Source organism: Condylura cristata, unplaced genomic scaffold (assembly GCF_000260355.1).
Source record: "Condylura cristata isolate star-nosed mole 26May11 unplaced genomic scaffold, ConCri1.0 scaffold00018, whole genome shotgun sequence".
NCBI lineage: Eukaryota > Metazoa > Chordata > Mammalia > Eulipotyphla > Talpidae > Condylura > Condylura cristata.
Window position 1 is genome coordinate 15,382,054 of NW_004567119.1, and position 20,201 is coordinate 15,402,254.

Genomic DNA, 20,201 nt, shown 5'->3' on the forward strand with positions numbered 1-20,201 from the left:
ACCTCCCGGGCAGGCGGGAATCGAATTCATGCGGAAGTGGCTTTAGCTTCTTAGTGCAGTGCTTTAACCCGCTGCGCCACCAGGGAGGGCCAACATCAGACTTCTTAATCGTAACAATAGAAGCCAAAAGATAGTGGGAATTTCAAAGTAATAAAAAAAAAATCTGTCCAAATTTTATATCCAGCTAGATAAACATTTGAGAGGGAAAAAAATTAATGTTTTAGGCCTTCGTTTCATACAACTGATCGTTTTCTAAAAGCTCTCTTCTTCTTCCCTTTATTTCTACTTCCTCTCAGTTATGCTTAGTCTTCTTTCTCACTAAGTTATGGGCATTCCAAGGAAACTTAACACTTCCTCATCTACTTTCAAAATTTTGATTTTTTTTTTTTTGCAACTTGTAAATTCATGGTTATTTTTGTCCGTATCACACTAAACAGTTAGTCCTGGGTCATAGGGAAATAGGAAATGTCCACTTGATTGTGTTACTAAAAGTGTTTAAAGTGACATGAACCAGTTTCCCATCTCCTCATGCTGCTACTTCTGGCAAAATCAGTTGTAGCTTCAGGGCCTTTCTAGATCTTTCCATGTTCGCCACCAGTTTCTAGTTACCTAACATTAAAACTTGGGTGTTAACACCAATTCTTTCCCTCAATACTTATATCCAGTCTGTGAGTGCAATTAATTATATTTACCTAAAATATTGTCTTTATAACTCCACTTAGTTCAGATATTTCATCTCTATATTCCTGGAAAAAAGAAAAAATCAATAGTTTCTCCATTGATCACCCTGATTCCAGCCTCATCTCTTGTTGCCAGGTTACGAACATTTCCTTTTCAGTAATCACCTCCTTTGGCCTTTCTTGCTTTATATAAATAAGTAAAGCTCCAGGTTTAACATATTAATGTTGAACGTTCCTTTATTCTAGACCTATCATTGAATTTACCAGTCTTATAATTCCCTTAGCTATTTCCCACATCTTATTCCGGACCATTCTGAGTTTCCTTGCACTCATATATAAATAACGTCTTATTATTTATAACGGGGGGAGGGGGCTCCATGTCCCCTGCTCTACCTGATGAAGGGTAGAGCTGAGCATGGAGGGAAAGCTAGAAAAAGATTTGGAGAGGACGCTTGGGAGAAAAACACGCAGGAGGGGGAGGCACGTGGAGCAGAGAGACCCGTGAGGAGGGGACGCTTGCTTCTCAGCCCTGGACTTGCACCAGGGACTTGGGGGACATGGAAAGAATACATGGGTGAAAGATAAACAGGGAGACGGACCAGGCAGCCTTTCACTTGATTTATGTCTGATTTTCCTCCTTTCACCCCAGACTTGCCTGGCTCTCTTTGCCCCTTTCCTACGGTTCCCTGCTGGAAGGTACATCAGACTGTGGCAGGGTTTCAGGCTTCCGGCTTCAATATTTATCCTGGGTAAATACAAACCACCTGTGGGCTTGGATAACTTAGGGTTTTTCTTTGGAAATGTATTGCCCTTTCTTCTCTCATTCTATTCCATTAAAGATTTTTCACAATAGGAGTATGTTTTATGAGGTGGACAGCAGAACTTCTTGAGCGCATGCAGGTCTGGGGTACCCCTCAATCTGCCGGTTAACTTGTCTCATTACTTTGGATCTTCGTTTTGCATTTGCCAAGACTAGGAAGTTACTTGGCTACTAAGTGAGGCTTCCTAAACAACATGTATATTGCAACACGGACTGTGTGGGCACCTTCTTCATAAATAGGAAGCCCGAATATGATGAGTGGCTTGACAGAACTTCCTGTTAGGGAAGGAAAATTAGCTGATGAAGGGAAGGGCTATTCTGGGCAGAAAGGGAGGCGTGGAGGCCTCTCACTAGAGGTTCTTGTTTGAGGTTTCTCTCAACCAAGTGAAGTTCTGTGGTGATTAGAATCCTAGGTCTGATATCTTTCATCCCCATTATACTCACTTTCCTCTTCTTTTACTCCAATTCTGGATTCATGGAAGGTGTTGAATAAAATCTGGCTGAGTATTTGAGCAGTATTTCTGAAGAGAGTAGCACCTCTTGGTGAATGTTCTACCTGGACTGAGTAGGTAGGTGCTATGGAAGACACAGTTTGAGGAAATGCAAGCCCACACACCATTCTCTCTCCTGGGAAGCCTCCCAGGTTGGCCCCTCCTAGAATGCATGTCGTCCTATTAAAAAAAAAAATAAATCCTAGCACTGGTCCCTTTCACTTTCTCTTGGGAAACTTTGACACTAAGCAATGCTGACATTTTGCAGGAAATGTGAATTTGTGTTTCTTTTTTTTAAAGATTTATTTATTTATGCATACAGAACAGGTCAGAGGTGCAGGGGCTGTGAGTGAGAGGATTCACCAGAGACATAGCAGGATGCAGAACAGGCTGACTGATGAGTACACTGCTGAGGGGAGCAGAGGGCAGGTCAGGAGAGGTCTGCTGCACCATGTGGGTCACCTCCAGGGCTGGAATCGAACTCATGCTGAAGTGGCTTTAGCTTCTTAGTGCTGTGCTTTAACCCGCTGCACCACCAGGGAGGGTCCGAATTTAAGTTTTAACTTATTTTCTATCAAACATTAACATACCATGCTGTATGAGCATTTTTCACCTAACTCTTTTGTAGCTCATTTTAATCAGTGTAAACATGATATGGATATTTTACCTCTTCAGTTGGTTTTGATTCTCTACAAGGCGAATATTAAAGATGCTTAATGCAAGGTGGAACATTCTGAACCAGCCACTTAAACTGTGTCTCCATTGTGTTGGCTCTGACGTGAGCAGCAGTAAGTCCCACCTGTCTCTTGCAATCTGCTGGAAAAAGAGACTGTGTTAAGTGCCCCAGAGAACAAAGCAAGTAATATTTTAAGCAACATTACGCTAAAAGAAGGCAATGATTACTAACATCTTACAAAGCGCCAGCAATGAGGTGGTACACTTTTTTTGGGTAACAATAATTAATCATGACAAAAGAACTCAAGGTAAATGGAAAGGACAGATGATTGTTACAACCTGCCCCTAACCTGAATAGCTATGTCCTTCCATAAATAGTGTTTGCCCAAAATTGTGAAAAGGGTAAGAAAATTGTCAAAGAGAAAATCTACAATATTTTATGTTATCAAATTGTTTAATGCCACAGTGTAGGAATGAATACATTTACAACCCAGTGAGTACACTTGTTATAGGGAAACACAATGTGAACTAGGCTGCCTGTCTGGGGTCCTTACTCATACCCACATGCTTAAAATTTAATTGTACTGCAGGCACACACAGAAAGGGTCAATAATGGGTTTATTTACAAAAGGGGAAAGGAAAAGGAAAAACCCAAGGAAAGAAAGAAAAAGAGAGATACAAGTTAACTAGACCATCCTACCAGCTCCACTGGAACTCCAGCAACACACTGATAGCCATGAGCCCAGAGAGCCACCCAGTTCAGAGACTGCCAGGTGGTCCAGAGAGAGCGTGCATTTAAAATGGCTCCCCATATATCCCAAAAAGTCCCAGAATGCCTGCTTAGCTCCCCCTTGGGTCCCCACATTTCTCTCCTTCGTGTTACTAGGAGTTGTAGTTTCCAATCACTGGAGTAGGGGGTGGAGTCTAGAAAGCTGGAGTAGGTGGTGGAATCCATACAACTCTGCAGAGTTCCTTCAGGGCATCATTTCCCCCTAACACCAATGAAGTCAGAAAAACTTGGCGTAATAGTCATCAAGTCTTTATTTGAGTCTAAGGTAACTTGAGCACAGCCAAATGATAGACTGGAAATGTGTTTTAGGTTGTTTTTTTTTTTAAAGTACATTCTACTCTTAGCAGCATATTATACCTCTGGTATAATTTTAACAATTCCACTTTAAGCTTCGATGTCCTTAATTGTTCATTAAGCTTTGACCTACATGGAAAACTTTCCTGAATGGTGATTAAGTTTTAATGCCAGATGATCCCTGGACATTTTAAAATATAAAGATACACATATGGTTTGGAAGAACCTTAAATTATTAATATCAACCAAATGATACCTATGTGAATATTTTGCTAGCTTTGTGATATATCTGACCTTCTTCATACATGTTTTATTAAAGTTCCTCAGTTTGGCAAGATGTAATATAATACAGTGCATAGGAAAGGGTGCTCTAAAATGGATGTAGATTTTTTTTTAAAGATTTATTTATGCATACAGAACTGGGGTACAGGCCAGAGATGTAGGAGCCGTGAGAGGATTCACCAGAGACAAGGCAGAAAGCAGAACAGGCAGACTGATGAAGTACACTGCTGAGGGGAGCAGCAGGCGGGGTCTGGAGAGGTCTGCCTCGCCATGTGGGTCACCTCCCTGGCCAGGGACTGAACTTGTGCTGAAGCGGCTGTCACAAACTCCATGGTGCTGTGCTTTAACTCGTTGCACCACTAGGGAAGGCCTGATGCAGATTTCCTGCTCCTTAATTGTGTGCATACCTGCACAATCAGAATTTCCGGTATTTTGAAAGATAAGGGACCGCTCTGTTAGAAGGTACACGTTAATGCGGTGATTATTTGCTCTTATGCATGTTTTAGGAGGCAGAATGCCAAGAGGGGACTCATTCCCTAAGAACTCTGAATAGTGCACTGTAACCATTCATTCTGCGTCGCTGCCAACCCCACTGGGCAGCAGCGCTGATGAGCACTGCTGGCACCATGATCTTCAGAAAGAACAATCTGAACAGACTCTGTTTGCTGCCCTATAGGCTGGTTCCAGGAAACATTTTTGTCTCTGGATGATCAAAGCCTGGTCTGATAGTCTAAGAAGGCAATAATTGGTATAATTAGCCAATAATGTTGCAGCCAAAAAAGTTATTAGTGACTACTTGTTAATTCTTTTGCATGTTAATGTAGTGGGGGGAGTGAGAAAGATTTTTGAGGCTTACATTTTTTTTTAAGTGGATCTCAGAGTTATTTCTGGCTTTGGTTGGAACAGTGTAGAGGATATTGTACTTAGAGCACAGGATCAGACTCCTGTGAGGTGGTTGGTAGGACCTGGTGGTTGCGTGTTACCTGCTACCTGAGTTGCCCAGATCACCCTTCCCCTGGGGGCTCTTACGCAGGACAAAGAGCAAGAGGGAGGGAGAAGGCTGGTACTTTGCAGATTCTGTAATTTGCCCACAAGTAACAGGAGTAAAGCCACCTGCTACTTCTCTTATACAGAAGCAACATGGTGATGTCTATTAAACTAAACCAAACATCCAGCAGCAAAAACAAACCCATAGTGAAAGAAAATGAACCGAGGGAGCTGTGAGTCACTGGCCCTTCCTGTTAACCTTGGCTACCTGAGAGCTCTTTTTTCTTTCATCACCAGGAAGAAAGGAGTTCTTTCCTCCCAGTAGGAGGAGAAACTGGTATTTCCAAACTATGGCATTGTAGTGAATGGTGATATGGGAAATAGTGAGACCATGTGGCACCCTAGGGTACCATTGTTCCACTTTTTTTTTTTTTTTTCTAGTTGCACATTTTCCCAGAGGGGCAACAGCAGCCTTGAGTTCTTTGGTGCAGCCACTTGGGGTTTTAGTAGGCCTGCAGGGCCTGCTAGAAGTCTAATCACCAGTGTCAACATTGTTCCCCTAAACATCTTTCCTTCTAAGTTCCAGATGCATTTGTAAGTATCTGTTTCAAGCACAAAAGCAGCTTGACCTAGGTTGCCTGCTCTGGCCATCCTCATCTTGCTCAAGTCCCCCAACTCTGTAGGTGACTGTTTCCTGATCTTTCCTTTCCTGTGATAGTTTTAATGCTGCTCTTTGTTAATTTTTTTTTTTTTTAAGATTTAGTTGTGTATACAGTACAGGCCAGAGGTACAGGGCAGTGAGAGGATTCCCCAGAGACAGAGTGGGGAGCAGAACAGGCAGATCAACGAGGTACACTGCTGAGGGGAGCAGCGGGCGGGTCAGGAGAGGTCTGCCGCGCCATGTGGTCACCTCTGAGGCAGGTGGGGCTCGAACTCATGCAGAAGTGGCTTTAGCTTCTTAGTGCTGTGCTTTAACTTGCTGCGCCACCAGGGAGGGCCTCTTTGTTAATTTTTAAAGTTCTTATTTCACTGTTTCAGGCTCTTCAGAGCACCAGTGCACCAGAAATAGTAGAAATGCTCTAAGCCTACACTTGGAATTACAGTGTGATGAGGTGCTTTGACCAGTGCAACAAGGAGTGGTGAACGGTGTAGGCCCACTTTTTCTAAATGCAGGAAGGTTAAGCTATAATTAATATTTATGAGTTGTTTTCTAGCTTCAAGGGCTTGCTTAGCCTTGCAATCACGCTGTAGGGATCGTAGGATAAGTGTTGATAGATAAGACATAAGTTATTGCAGTGCAGTATCTGCCCTGTTTGTGTTTTGTTCAGCTTTTGCACTTTCCTTGAATCCCCACAATGTCACAACTTTGAACCAAAGCTACTCTATTTAGGGAAAAAAAGTTAATCATCTATTATCTTACCTTATTTTCATTCAGGCTATTTTTCAACAAAACGAAAAGTAAAATGCACAATGAGCATTAAGATCAAAACACTATTCTTAATCATTGATGCCTAACCATATTTGCTAATTTAAAAATGAGATGAAGCTCTCTCACTTTTGAACACACCAGTGCCATCCCTTCTCTTAATTCAATGCCCTCCCCCTGCCAACTCTGGGAAATAATTTGTTCTAGAAAAATGTCCAAAATATGTCCAAAGCAGACTGAATTTTAGTGCAGGCTTTCTGATGACTTTGAGTAATAAAACGTCCTACTGATTCTAAGTTATATATGGGTCAGGTCCTTGCTGCTATATTTCAGGCCAACGTCACTGAATTCTTCATAAACAATTAGATCCAAATGTTAGAAACATCAATTTGCAAAGGTTTTGCCATTTTCTTAATCAGTACTTCTTTTTTAGCTGCCTGTGATAGAAACTTCAGTCAGTTCAAGTAAAAAGAAAATACAGTAATTTGTTGTCATGGTGAAAGCAATTGTAGAAGGGACCGGAGGGACCAGGCTCAGCTTAGGAACTGGGTGCAATGACTCCAGAAACCTCCTCCCAGTCTCCAGTTTCCCTACTTCTCTCTCCTGGGCTCCATTCTACTGAAGGTTGTGCTTGGGAATAATGAAGCTGAAAACAGGGAACCACAAGCTTACAATCATCAGAACTTAGTCCAAGAGAGGGCAACCTTCACCTCTAACTTGGGGAGTACTCGGTAAGGAACCCTAATGCCTTACATTGCAGTATCACTGCATGAACTAAGCATTGTTTTTGGAGGGGGTATGAATACCACCAGCCCATCATGGACCTGGGGTGGTGGTTGTAGATTATGTGGAACAGCCATATGTCTTTACCATTCTAACAGAAATAAGGATATTAAATAAACCAGAAAAAGGAAGCTATTAAGGCTGGAAGGCAAATGAAAATGTTAACTGTACTATCATCCCCTGCATCATTTCTTTGAAGAATTTGTATTAATCAGAGGTCAGGAGAGATAACATGAGACACTCCTGCTGGGGAATTTGAAGAGACCTTCAGAAAAGGTCTGAGGAGGATGCCTGCAAACTTCAGTGATGTATTACCTGGGCCAGCAGGAGTTAGGACCTGCCCAATTACTTATGGTCAAGGTATATCAACCACTTCCTCTCACAGAGGCCACATAGGGAGGGATATGGGGAATAAATACTCCAAAGCCGCAAAGTCTGGCTGTCTCCTTTCCTATGCCTGCTTATGTACCCTGTTGGCTGAATCTGTTCAGAAGACAGTGGGCCAGGGAGTTCAATGACATCATCCTTACAAGTCAGCCTTTAGGTGCAGAGACCAGAGATCAGAGACCAGACAGTAGTGGGTACCTGGAGGGACAAACAGAACATTTCCTGTGCAATCTTATACAAATATTTGTTGAGCCAACTGTGCAATTAGATATCCAATAAATATTATGATATGCAATATAGTATATAGTCATTATAAATAACACTTATAATTATTATGCTTATAATTAAATGATTATAATTAGTGATAAGAAACTATTATCTCTACAAACACAGGGTCTGGAAGAAACTCAAAAGGACAGTGTGTGCTGTATGAAAATTCTGGAGGGCAACTTGATCTAGAATTTGGCACTGTCATTTTGGTCTCCAACCTTATCTATGCCCAACACTAGGTAGGCTAAAGCAATTATATTTGCAAACTAGATATGTCACTGATATTTTACAACTTCCACTCCACATACATCACCAATATTCAGATGCTTAGCTCCAATTTAAAAAGTGATATCATGACTATGAAATAATATTTTTTGACTTCTTTTTTTTTAATTCTGAAAGTTTGGCATTTTGTAGTGAGTAGTTTAGGTTTACAGTTAGGAGCCTTTGTGAACATGGGATAATGGTAAAAATTCTGCTTCACTGTTGATGTAGAAAAAATCCTGACTAGTGAGACTTATTTTCTAGTTAACTTTTAGTTCTGCAATGGCTTGATGATGATGATGATGATGCCATTATTTATGGAATAAGATGAACTGTGTGCTTCATGGTAAGGCTAGAGAAGGGCCCTTTAACATACTCCCCTTGGGGAGAACAGCCATGGTCCGACATTCCAAAATTCCTCTGGCACCAACACCTTGTTTCAAACACTGGATAAAATCTGATCAGTCTGGAGGCCTAGAAAGAGCCCACATAATTAACAACCTAGTGTATTATGGGCGGCACCGGCACCCTCTTCACGACCTTTAACAACATCTCAATGTGCGATAAATGTTTCAAGCGCCTCCACCTCCCGCTTGGCAGTCCCCTCCCAGGGACTCAAGAAAAGATGAAGGGAGGGGACTGTAAATTCCTGAAATGGGGGTAGTGATGGGTACAAGTCATGTGTAGTTAAGAGGGACCCCCACCCCAGCCAGACAGAAGAAATTATAAAAACGTGCTGCCCAGAGCCTGGGGCAGAGCTCCCGCCTTTCACAGAGACCTGTTCTTTCTCTACACACTGTGTCCCTGGTACCTCCTGAAATTCTATCCTGGAAAGACACCAAGGATCCTCAATTCTTGCAGTCCCCAACCCTTTGTACATGTTAATTGATGTTAATTGTTCTTATAGCGGTGACTCAGGTATTTTTGTCCCCCACTTTACAGATGAATAATCGGTAGTTCAAAGGGGGGTTACTGGAACAAAGTCAGACTTCTAATAAATATTAAAACCCAGTTTCAAATTCTAGTGTCTAGTTCCAGTTCTCATCTTGATGGCTCTCGAATATTGACTCCCTACAGACTGCTGTTTTGACCCTCTATTTTCATTCTAAGTGAATATGTTTATGTTCTCACTTTACAGAATGCAGCCAGCTAGAATTCATTTCAGTTATTTCTGATTATTTTGTAACTGTTCTGATTATTTTGTAACTGTTCTTTCCATAGTAGAAATAAATAGATATGATATGATTTCTTATGACAAGGATATCAATGGAAAAATCATTATATTTAGAAAAAAGTTTCCTGTAAAAACATTATTTTCATCCCCCAAATTAATTCATCTAATTATACAAAACAGAAAAAAGGAGTGACATCCAGCAGTCTGCTTCAGAAAGTCATGATGATGATAATGCTGACAACAATTTTTCTTTTCATGGTTTTTCTCTTAGAGGAGTGTATCTTGGGAAGTATGGGTTTGCCTCTGTTTTCTAACACGTTTAAATTTTCTATTAGTTTTCACACACTATTCCATTGCTTAATAAGCTTAAATACATTTTAAATAAACTATTGCAATCCACTGTTAGCAACATGTAACTGACTTTTTCTTTTATGGCTTTACAATTGATCAAAACCTAATTTTCTTCATTAAAACAGGCTTCTTTATTCTCAGAAGATCAAAGTTCACAGCATGAGACATTTACAACTTTATATTCAAACATAATATGACAGATCTTTAATTACCTACACAGAACCTCTCAAGTAACAGAATGATGGTGATTAACATTTGGGGGAAACTACCAGAGGCCCCAATTAAATGGAAGAAAGCAGCATCCTCTCAAACTGCTGAAACTCAGAGATGCAAAACAGTGGCCCCTTGGCAGACACAGGTGACACTTTCGTTTTCTTTTTCACTTACTAAAGAGGAGATACAATCAGGAGTCTCAGGTCAACACAAATGACTGAAAAACAGCCAGGTGTCTCTAAAAATAGCACTTGAGAAGTGGAAGAAGGCAGGGGGCTACTGAGACAGATGATACTAAGTTAAATCTAGTCTTTTCTGTTTTTGTTGTTGCCTCATTTTTTTAAAGGTGGGAGCAAAGCTATAAGTATAAATATTTAAAGTTTTCAGTGAATTATATGTTCTCTTTCATGATTTCTGTGCATCCACAAGCACTAAAGTTTGCTCTGAATTCCCAGTGGAGTCACCTGGGCTGCTTGGGTCTCCAGTAGATACCCAGTTAGTAAATGAATTCCCTAGCAGCCAGCAAGGACTCAGAATGGAATATCCTGACACTGTTTCTGCATCAAATTTTTGATTTTTCAGGCTGTGGGGATGAAGAGTTCCTGCTGGCATCCTAATTGTCCTGCCCTAAATGCAAATAATGTCCCAACTGAGAAACTTTGGGGGTTACGTGGCATATTCTATACTAAGAAGCAAATTATCTATAATGGAAGTTCTTAATTAAGTGGATCAGCATTTTTTAAATCTTAAATTAGATGCATTTTTGAGAATCTTTGTTAATTCTGCTATTATTTATCAGAGAATGGATGAGGGTGAGAGGCCTGAAAAAAGTTCAAGGATTGTATGAATAAGATATCAAAAAAGAAAAAAACATTGAAATTAAAAAGGAAAAATTCTCGATTTCTTAATGGCGATAATGCCCATCATAACACAAATCAAACACGATCTCCTTATTACATCAATATTTCTAATTGATAAACTAATTTGTCATCTAAAAATCAACTAGACACATTAAAACATTGATTCTATTTAAGAGGACGGGATTTTGGTTGCAGTTTGGTTGGTAAATTGGTTGGTTGTACAAATCAGAACTCAACTATGAATTTAAGATAATATTTGGAATGCTGAATTTCATTTTAGGTGCTGCTTTAATTATTCTATGTAAGTATGTGCTTAAAAATTGCCACAAAATACCAATTTTCACCTCTGATTACCTTTTGTTTTGTTTTTTTCTACACAAAAATATTTGTATTTTCCTTTTGTTTGGTAATAGAATAATGAGAAATTTTCTTTTTAAAATTGGAACAGCAGCACTTTGTACTTTTACTAATGTTGCCTACGCACCCTTCCTAGCATTTAAGCCTCACCTACAGTTTCAGATTTCTTTTTTGCTTTGTTCCATCATTTTTCATTTTATCAGAGAAGAAACTATCAGTTGTCTATTTCCCCATCTTAATATACAAAGATATTTTATAGGCTTTACCTTGGACCACCGGGAGCTTGCAGCCTACAGATGATATGTGTATTTGTGCAACTGATACACTCGCAACAAAACTTAATTTGTCCTTGAACTAATTCATAAATGGGCAGCCAGTTGTGACAAGTGACTAACCATGAAAGGAGAGTGAAGTTGAAAAACAAAGGTAGATAAAGAGCAATGAGGGAAATTCCACAGACCTGAAAGAGCTACTATCGGATTGAAATTCAGTTATAAACACATGCACATATTTACTTACATATATACACATGTGATTTTTGATGTATCAGTCTTTCCTTGTTTATAAAAGTAATTCACTTAAAGAATTAGGAAATGCAAATAAGAGGACTTGAGACAAAGAAAGCAGAGATGCCTATTGTCATCATTTTGAATATTAGGAAGTATACTCATGCCTACCCCATTCCTGTCTATTTCTATGTCTATATTATCTATGTTTATGCTTTCTAAAAAAAAAAATGGGGTGTCATTTTAAACTTGGGCTTGCAGTTTACATTTTTTCCCTCAAGCAAATAAAAGATGAACATACAATTATGTTACTAAATAATCTTGAAAATGTAATTTTCACAGCTGCATCGTATTCTCTTTGTATTACACTAGCAGTTTTTTTCATAAACCATTTTTTGTTGAATATTTAGGTTGTTACCACTTATTAGAAACAATGCTGCAAATTAACTCTCTTATTTACTTATAGTCAACCCTGGAAGTGAAATGGCTGAAAAGAAACACCTAGAATTCTAGATGTAAAAATACTAGGACCTTGATTTTCCTATCCACTTCTAGGACTTTGCCATTTAATGTAGCAGGTTTTCTGTAAAAGTTGTACATCAACTCTAATTCAGGGAGAAAAATGAAGAAAAATCAATCAGAATGGAGGGTAATCAAAATCAGACAATTGACTGTGTATGTATGGTGGTTGACTTGGGGGTCTAAGAGGTGGGGGGGTTTAAGCAAGTCAGAGCTTGGCAATGATAGAAGGATTGAAGCCTGGGGAAGGAAGTTAAGAATGGTATTTGGGCCCTCCCTGGTGGCACAGTGGGTTGAGGCACAGCACTGAGAAGCTAAAGCCACTTCCGCATGAGTTCGATTCCCGCCTGCCCCGGAGATGACCACATGGTGCGGCAGACCTGTCCTGACCCACCAGCTGCTCCCCTCAGCAGTGTACTTCTTCGATCTGCCTGTTCTGCTCCTCACTCTGGTGAAGCCTCTCGCCGCCCCTGGGCCTCTGGCCTGTCCCCCAGTTCTGTATGCACAAATAAATAAATCTTTAAAAAAAAAAAAAAGGTATTTGGTGACAAGTTGAGAGTGCTGAGGCATAATCTTCAAAGAAACCTTTTCAAATAAACTTTAAACAAACTTCAATTTAAAACAAATTTTACAATGCTAGAAAAATTTAAATTACATTTGTATAAATATAATTAATCTAATCATAACAAGAAGACTAAGTTGCAGAAACAATTCTGGCTATGATTGATTCAGATCAGTAGCTTGCAGCTTGTGAAGTTGAATTGTGATCTCCCTACCCACACACCTTCAGTTTGTCTAGTATCTGACAGCATAATCAGAGCTTAACTTCTTGCCTCCTAGTATTTTAAGTTCAATTTATAGCTCTATTCAAATGTAGTTTTTAGGTATTTATTAATCATCTGCATGATAGATGCAAAATGGTGCAATTTTCTCCTTTCAATTGTGTACTTAACTCTTGTCAATGTTAATACATATTATGTATTGTGAATGCATATCAAAGTAAAACTTATGAGTAGGCCATGCTTTGGGAGAGAAAGTGCTACAAATTTCTCAGAAATTGTCTTCTTTCTTCATATTTCATTAATTCAGCCGAGCCCCTCATGTATCGTAAGTATAAATTATTATGTAATTTTTCAGCTAAAAATGCTCTGTTCCATTGGAAATTAACTCTTGTGAAGATTCATTAGATTTTGTTAAAACCATAGCTTTAAAGAGCAGTCATATTTTGAAAACATGTCAGTTTGCACATTCATCATCTTTCTCAATTCTGGAGACTGTGAAAACTAGGACAAGTTGATTTTAATTAATATTCTCATAAATCTCTCCAGAGTGCATTGTAATTTCCATTACTTTTTAAAGTGCTTCTGGAACCACAGGGGATGACAACATTCCCGGTTAAACTATACAGTTACAAGTGAGTCAGTCAATGTTACTATGGTATTTTGATTTAAGAAAATGGTTGAAGCTGCTTGGTTGAAAAACTAAGAACTAGGTTCTGCCTACATGTGGTATTTTATGAATAAGCTATTGGCAAATTTAAGAATACAAATGAGAATGATTATTTGTGTGAAATAAGTAGACATACTTAGAGGAGAAAGTTAGTCAAGGAGTTAGAGACTAGGGCAGCCATTTAGTTTAATATGTAGGCAAAGCTACCAAATATATCTTATGTTATGACACTTCCTCAAACAAACCAGGACAATGATTGGCCCCTGAGTGTTCAACAGGATTGCCATCATCCTGCATTACTAGAAGGCAATAAACAACCTTCTGGTTATATTAAAAAAAATTTAGTTAAAAAAATAATTAGACAATCTGGGGCTGACATCTTACCCTTCCCGAGTTTTGAAGGAGAAAAGATGACTCATAGCATAAATACTGCACACAGCTGTTCCTGCTTAGGTGAATGTCCCTAAGTCTTGTAGGGCAATCCTATGGTCCCCTGTCACACAGCGGACCTGGAGACAGAAATGTTAAGCACTGAAAAAAATCGTGGTTCTCCCACCTTACATCTTACAATACTGACTTGTAAGATACACTCCAACAAATTCTGAATTTCCTTTTAATGAGCATGTTACTGCATTTTCCTTTCTTCACTTTCTCTGAACCTTTCATTTTTTTTCTCCTTCATTTCTTTTGAATCCTTTCAAGATCTTTTAAAAAAGAATTCCTCCATGTTGGTGTCTTAAATACTTGGCCAGCCTGTCTGTTTGATAACTAACTCCTTAATAGTGGACACACCTCTGAATGTCTCCAATTTGTTGGCAGTCCTGGTATAAATCTCAATAGGATGATATTCTGAATTTCTCTGTTAGCTGATGAATCCACAGCTACTCCTTTGGTCTTCCTTTAAAAGTGAAAGGAGGGGCCCCCTGTGGTGCAGGGGTTAAAGTCTCCCACCACTATCAAGTTAACTGCAGCTACTGCACATGAATTCAGTCCTGGCCAGGCAGCTGACCTACATGACTCAGAGACCTCTCCTATCTTGCCCGCTGCTCCCCTTAGCAGTGTATTTCAGTAGATCTGCCTGTCCTGCACCCCACACTTCCCTGGTGAGTCTTCTCACCCCATTGTATCTGGCCTACAACCCAGTTCATCTATATACACACACAAAACAAACAAAAACAAAGTGAAAGGAAACTAAATCAAATACATAACCCCAATTGGAATCAATGATAATAAAAGGTATTTTAATAAAAGGCATTTTAAGGACAATTGTGTGACTGTGTGAAATTTTAGATTTTCTTGAATTTCTTAGGAATTATACTAGGATTGTGGTTATGTAGGAAAGGTTCTCAGCAGTAGGAAGTACATGCTATTTAGGGGTCTAGTGTCATGATGTTTGTGTCTTGCAAACTGCTCAGCAAAAAAGTGTGTGTTAACTGTGTGTGTACATATGTAGAGAGAGAGAAAGAATGCAAATGTGACCAAAATGTGGTATAATATGTACTATTTTTCAACTTTTCTCTTAGAAGAAAATACCACATAATCCCTAAAATTAGAAAGCAAGTATGGAAGGAACACAGCTGATATTACGTGGAGCTAAATATATTTTTTGTTGTCTATAAGATATTTGGAAGACAAATATAATGCAAATATATTTGCATTATCAGAATTAACAAAGAATTCTACATATTCAAGATAATTTTAGTCGCATTTTAGATAAATAGATGTGTGTTTATACACACCTGCACACAAACACGCATAACTCTAAGAATTATTTTTGCTGTTCTTTACCAGTTTGTTTTCTTTGGTTATTCCACACATAGGTGAAGCCATCAGTATATGTTTTCCGCTTTCTGACTTATTGCACTTAGCATGATCACCTCAAGATCCATTCATTTTTGTCTCCAAGAGCACGACTTCATCTTTTTTTTTTTTTTTTATAAGCTGAGTAGTATTCTGAGTATATGTGCCACAAATTTTTACCTAGTTGCTGTCACTGGGCCCTTAGCAATGTAAGTTCCATGACTTGACTATTGTGGATAGTGCTGCTATACAAATAGGAGTGCCTAAGTCTTTTCATATTAGAATTTTCCTATTCTCTGGGTAAATACCTAGCAGTGGTATTGCTGGCTCATATGTTACTTCCATTTTTCCTTTTTAAGGTATTGCCACAGCATTTTTCAGTCTTGGGAAAAACAGTTCAGCAAGTCTACCCAGCTAGAATATTTTTGTCATTGCCACAAACCCCCTTTCCAGCTGCATCTCTTGGAATAGATAATAGTGTGTCCAATCTGAATAAACCCAAGGCTCACAGGAAGAATGTGAGTTACCTCTGGACAAGTAGTTGGTATATGGCAAGACGAAATCTAGGCTAGAACTCAAGTGTTTTGAACTCTCTGCCTCTCCGGTGTTCATTTAGGACAGTCTTGAAGGAACTGAATGTGATGACTGACTCTCAGAGAAGACATTTCTAGGCAGGAGGTGCATATGCAAAAGGCATTAAGGAACTAGAGACTGTGGAAAATCTTCCCAGGCTCAATTATTAGGAATAATTGCACTGCATAGCAGTTGTGAGGCTAGAAAGTAGGTGGAGAGAAACAATCTGTGGGTCAGAACACTTAGGTCTTTTGACTGTTGGACAGTGGGGCTTATACTTTATGGAGTAATTATCTGAAAGTGACTGAAGGACTTCAAGCTTTAGAATTACACGATAGATTTGCTTTCAAAAGATCATTCTGTACATGGGCCTAGGCGGGCTGTGAGCCAGGGGGAAGGGCCGGTGATCAGTATGCCCACTGGAGGTGGGAGGTGGACCTTGACAGGGCCCTGAGGTGGGATTGCTTGGCAGTGCGTGCATCTCCTGCATAGCATGTGACCCTTCTTTCAGCATGACTCCATGGAACAGCTCTCCATCATGTCAATGTTCTTTTTAAAACAGTGTTGAGGAGCTGCAATTTCTAGATGAGAGGCTGCCTGGTTCATGAATGATTACTAGAGCTAATATATCTGTTAGCTACAAGTAAGTAAATAAATGAGGTTGAAATGATGCTCAGAGAAACACCAGGAATACTGTGAAATTCCCATGTTTTCCCTTAGGAGACATTTTGGGGAGACTGGACACAGGAGAGAAGTTCAGGGGGGAAAAATGCCTTGAACTCCCCCTATCACAACGGCGTGGATAAGGAGGATTGGAAGGACAATCCCACATCATTTGTAAGTGTTTGAACTCAGGGATTGAGTGAGAATGTGAGTCAAAGATGGCATTTTTTATTTTCTCCTATTTCCATCTTATATGTTTAAAAGAGTCAAAGGAATATCTTGGCCAGTAAGAGGAGTATCCTTTAATATTGGTTCACCCTGGGAAAGATGGGGCTCACTGCGTCTGACTTCTGACGTATTCGGGTGTCAATGCTCAAGGCAGGCGAACTATACAGGTGCTTCCTTGAGTGCTCCTGTAGTACGTTGCCAGGAGAAAGCCTGGCCCCGAGTGCTACGTTCTGCAAATTCTATGGTGCTTTTGTTCTCACAGGTTCCATCGTTCTGGATAGAAGCATATCTTGAAAGTGTTTGAAATTGCCATAAAGATAAATGGGTGGGCATTTACAAAGTTAATGTGTATCACTGTAAACTTGAAATTCAGGACTGTCTGATATTAGATTTAAAAATTTTCCCTCTCTATCCCTATATCACCTCCTTACATGCGCTCCTAATACTGAGTTTACTGATTCCACCAAAAGTAAACTTCCCCCTGCAGAAATGTAATAAAGTCCTCTTAATCCAGTCACGTTACCCTCTTACTTCTGTGTCAGTAGACCTGTCTGTGAGGCATCTGGCCAGGTTGGGTGGAGTGCTGTGGGCTTATGTTGGTCTTTAACTTAATTATCTCTGGACTCTTACAGACAGCTGTGATGACACAGATTCATTCCGTGCAGGTGAGATAAGCCTAAGGTGGAACTGAATTCTGTTTTAAATCATTTACCAGCACTTATCCCAGGGTGTATTTACATAAAGTAGTATGTCAAATGTCAATATGAGAAAAACACTGAAGACAGCCAGGACTAGTTATGATATGCCCCTCCAGGGGCTGGATGGTTTTACTTTATTCTGAGCTGAATCTGTATTATCTTTACCTGGCCGGTGTCATAATCTGTCCAAGAGCAAAGTTTCTCTCTCTGCCATTTCCCTGAGCTGTCCTCGATAGACTGTGCTTTTTCATATTAAGATTTCCTGCTTCAGCTCCCATAAAGGAAACATGCTTTTCTCCTTTGGCCCTCCTCCTTTGCATTTTTGTATTGCAACATAATGGACCTTCTGACAGTTAAAAGTAAAATAACAATACAACCAATCGCTTCATTTTTTTCTAAACAAGCCCTCAGTGCACATTTCCCACGCCCTTGTTTGCCCTTCACTTCCTTTGCCTAATTTCGATGTACAAGCTCAAAACATTGGCACTTGGTCTTTATTTATGTACATAGGCTGCCTAGCACTGGTCTCGGATTTAGCAAGCATTAAATAATCATGACTCCAAAATGATTATAAGTATTGACATTAAAAAAAAAAAATCACAGCTGACAAAGAATACTGCTTTTATTCTTTCTTTATTCTCTACTGCTTAAACGACCTTGCCTGATGTTGCTAGCAATTGCCCTTGAACACCACTGGACACCAGAGCTGGCCATAGCTGTAGTGCTCCTTCTCTTTGAACATTTACAAACTCTGTTCTGCATTCTAGTTTGCTTATGGGTGTAATTTCAGTTGCATATAATCATCTTAACACAACTGGAGAAATCCAGATACAATTTGCTACAATGCTCCACTATGACAGAATTGTCTCACTGGCCTAAGTTTGTATGTCTGGAATGGAAGTTTCTTTTCTCTTGAGCATTTCTGATATCAAGTATGCTTTAAACAAACAAACAAACAAACAAACAAACAAACAAAAACTAGGCATTAAATATCCCTACTGATCGCAGGCAGGAATAGCATGTAGTTGTCAAGTTTTAAAAGTAGTCCTTAAAATGGAACAGAAAGTATAATCGTTAACTCATTCATTCAACATGTTTCTTCTGACCTCTCTGGTGGCCTACAGGTTAAGTCTTAGCAATATCACTGCTAAGTACTAGATTTGATCCCTGGCCAGGGAGCTAATTCACATATGGCACAGCCGACCTCTCCTGCCTCTCCTACTGCTCCCCTCAGCAGTGTATTTCAGTAAATCTGCCTGTTCTGCTCCCCACTCTGTCCCTGGTGAATCCTCTCACCTATCTTTCCCCAACATCCGTGGTCTGTACCCCAGTTCTTCTATGGAAAAACAATAAAAAGGTTTCTCCTTTTATCTTCCTGTCTTTATTACCAAATATGTACACAGATGGTGTTAAGCTAGATGAATAGTAAAATTAATGTGTTAAAAATACAACAAATTTCTTCACTCTACTTATTTTTTAGGCTTAAAAAATTTAATATGCCTATTTTTTCTAAGTCCCATTACAGGTCCCCTTAAAATTTGCAGACTGCTTTTGGACTACAGTTCTATGGGGCAATTTATAAAAATAAATGCAGAACACCACACAACAGAAGGGAATGACAATAGATCAAAGTTTAACAATGCATTTCCTTTTAGAAATGTCAGCATCCGCTTTCTCACAAAAGGAAATAAGGAAGGTTGTTCTCTCATAGTGGCCCAGTAATTTGAATGCAAACAAATCAATGGAAGAAAGTACTTAGGCAGTGAGAGACACAACAGTGTAACTGGATGCAGTTGTTTTGTCAGTTTGAATATGTATTTTTTTATGTATGTATTTAAGTAATTTTCTGTCTAAAGGAAAATCAAGGTAATGATATTGATGAATTAAGAATGAATGACTTTCTGTCTGTTCCACAATGCCTTAACATCTATATGGCATCTACTTTACTGTTGCAGCAGCCTTCTCAGAATTGAATTGATCACACTTCCTGTAAAAGCAGACCTAAGAATCTGATTCTGATGGTGATTTTGATACCCTTCCTCCAATTCGTTACTGAGCTTTATCCTACAAACACACAGTATCCCTCCCTGGACCTGTGTAACTGTACCCTCCACCAGGGACTCTCTGGAATGCGATTTGCAGGTGGATATAGTATTTCCTGGTGGAGTGTGCTCCCTGAGAATGATGCAATATGTACACTACAGCCTTCCACTCTCTTGAGACTCAAGTAACTTGACTATGGGATAAAAGTAATGTTGGACAAATCTAAAAAAAAAAAAAAGCTTTGGGGAAGGGAGAAATATGTAAGGAATGCCTTTAGAGTCCAACCTCTCTCAGCTCTATATCTTGCCTTCTGAGGGTTATAACAGCCAGAGAAAATGGTAACCGGAGGAAGCTCTTGTCTTAGCAGAACAGGGCAGCACCCTGGATTCTCTGCCCCCTTAGTCATTCTCCCTCGTGGGTGAGTCAGTTAAGCAAATGTCAGGCACATGGAACAAGCTCCCACACAGGCCAGAAGAGCCCATGCTTCTTTTATTGGCCTTTGGTATTCCAAGCACTGAGCTCGCTACCTGGCACAGAACACATAATAAGTATTTACTGACTGACTGAACAATAGGCCACTCAATGTGGTTTTTGAGCAAAATGACACTTGCTAGATTT

At 39.5% G+C, this 20,201-nt stretch overlaps 1 protein-coding gene across 1 annotated transcript in view; it reads left to right on the forward strand.

The window, feature by feature from the left end:
- The window catches only part of LOC101619691 (60S ribosomal protein L21-like), a 27,897-nt gene extending 10,751 nt beyond the window's left edge, over nucleotides 1-17,146 (forward strand). The window contains 3 exon segments of the mRNA XM_012726763.1: nucleotides 15,738-15,896; nucleotides 16,672-16,788; nucleotides 17,105-17,146. Of these exon segments, the coding sequence (XP_012582217.1) occupies nucleotides 15,738-15,896; nucleotides 16,672-16,788; nucleotides 17,105-17,146 (318 nt within the window).
- The last annotated feature ends 3,055 nt before the right edge of the window (nucleotides 17,147-20,201 follow it).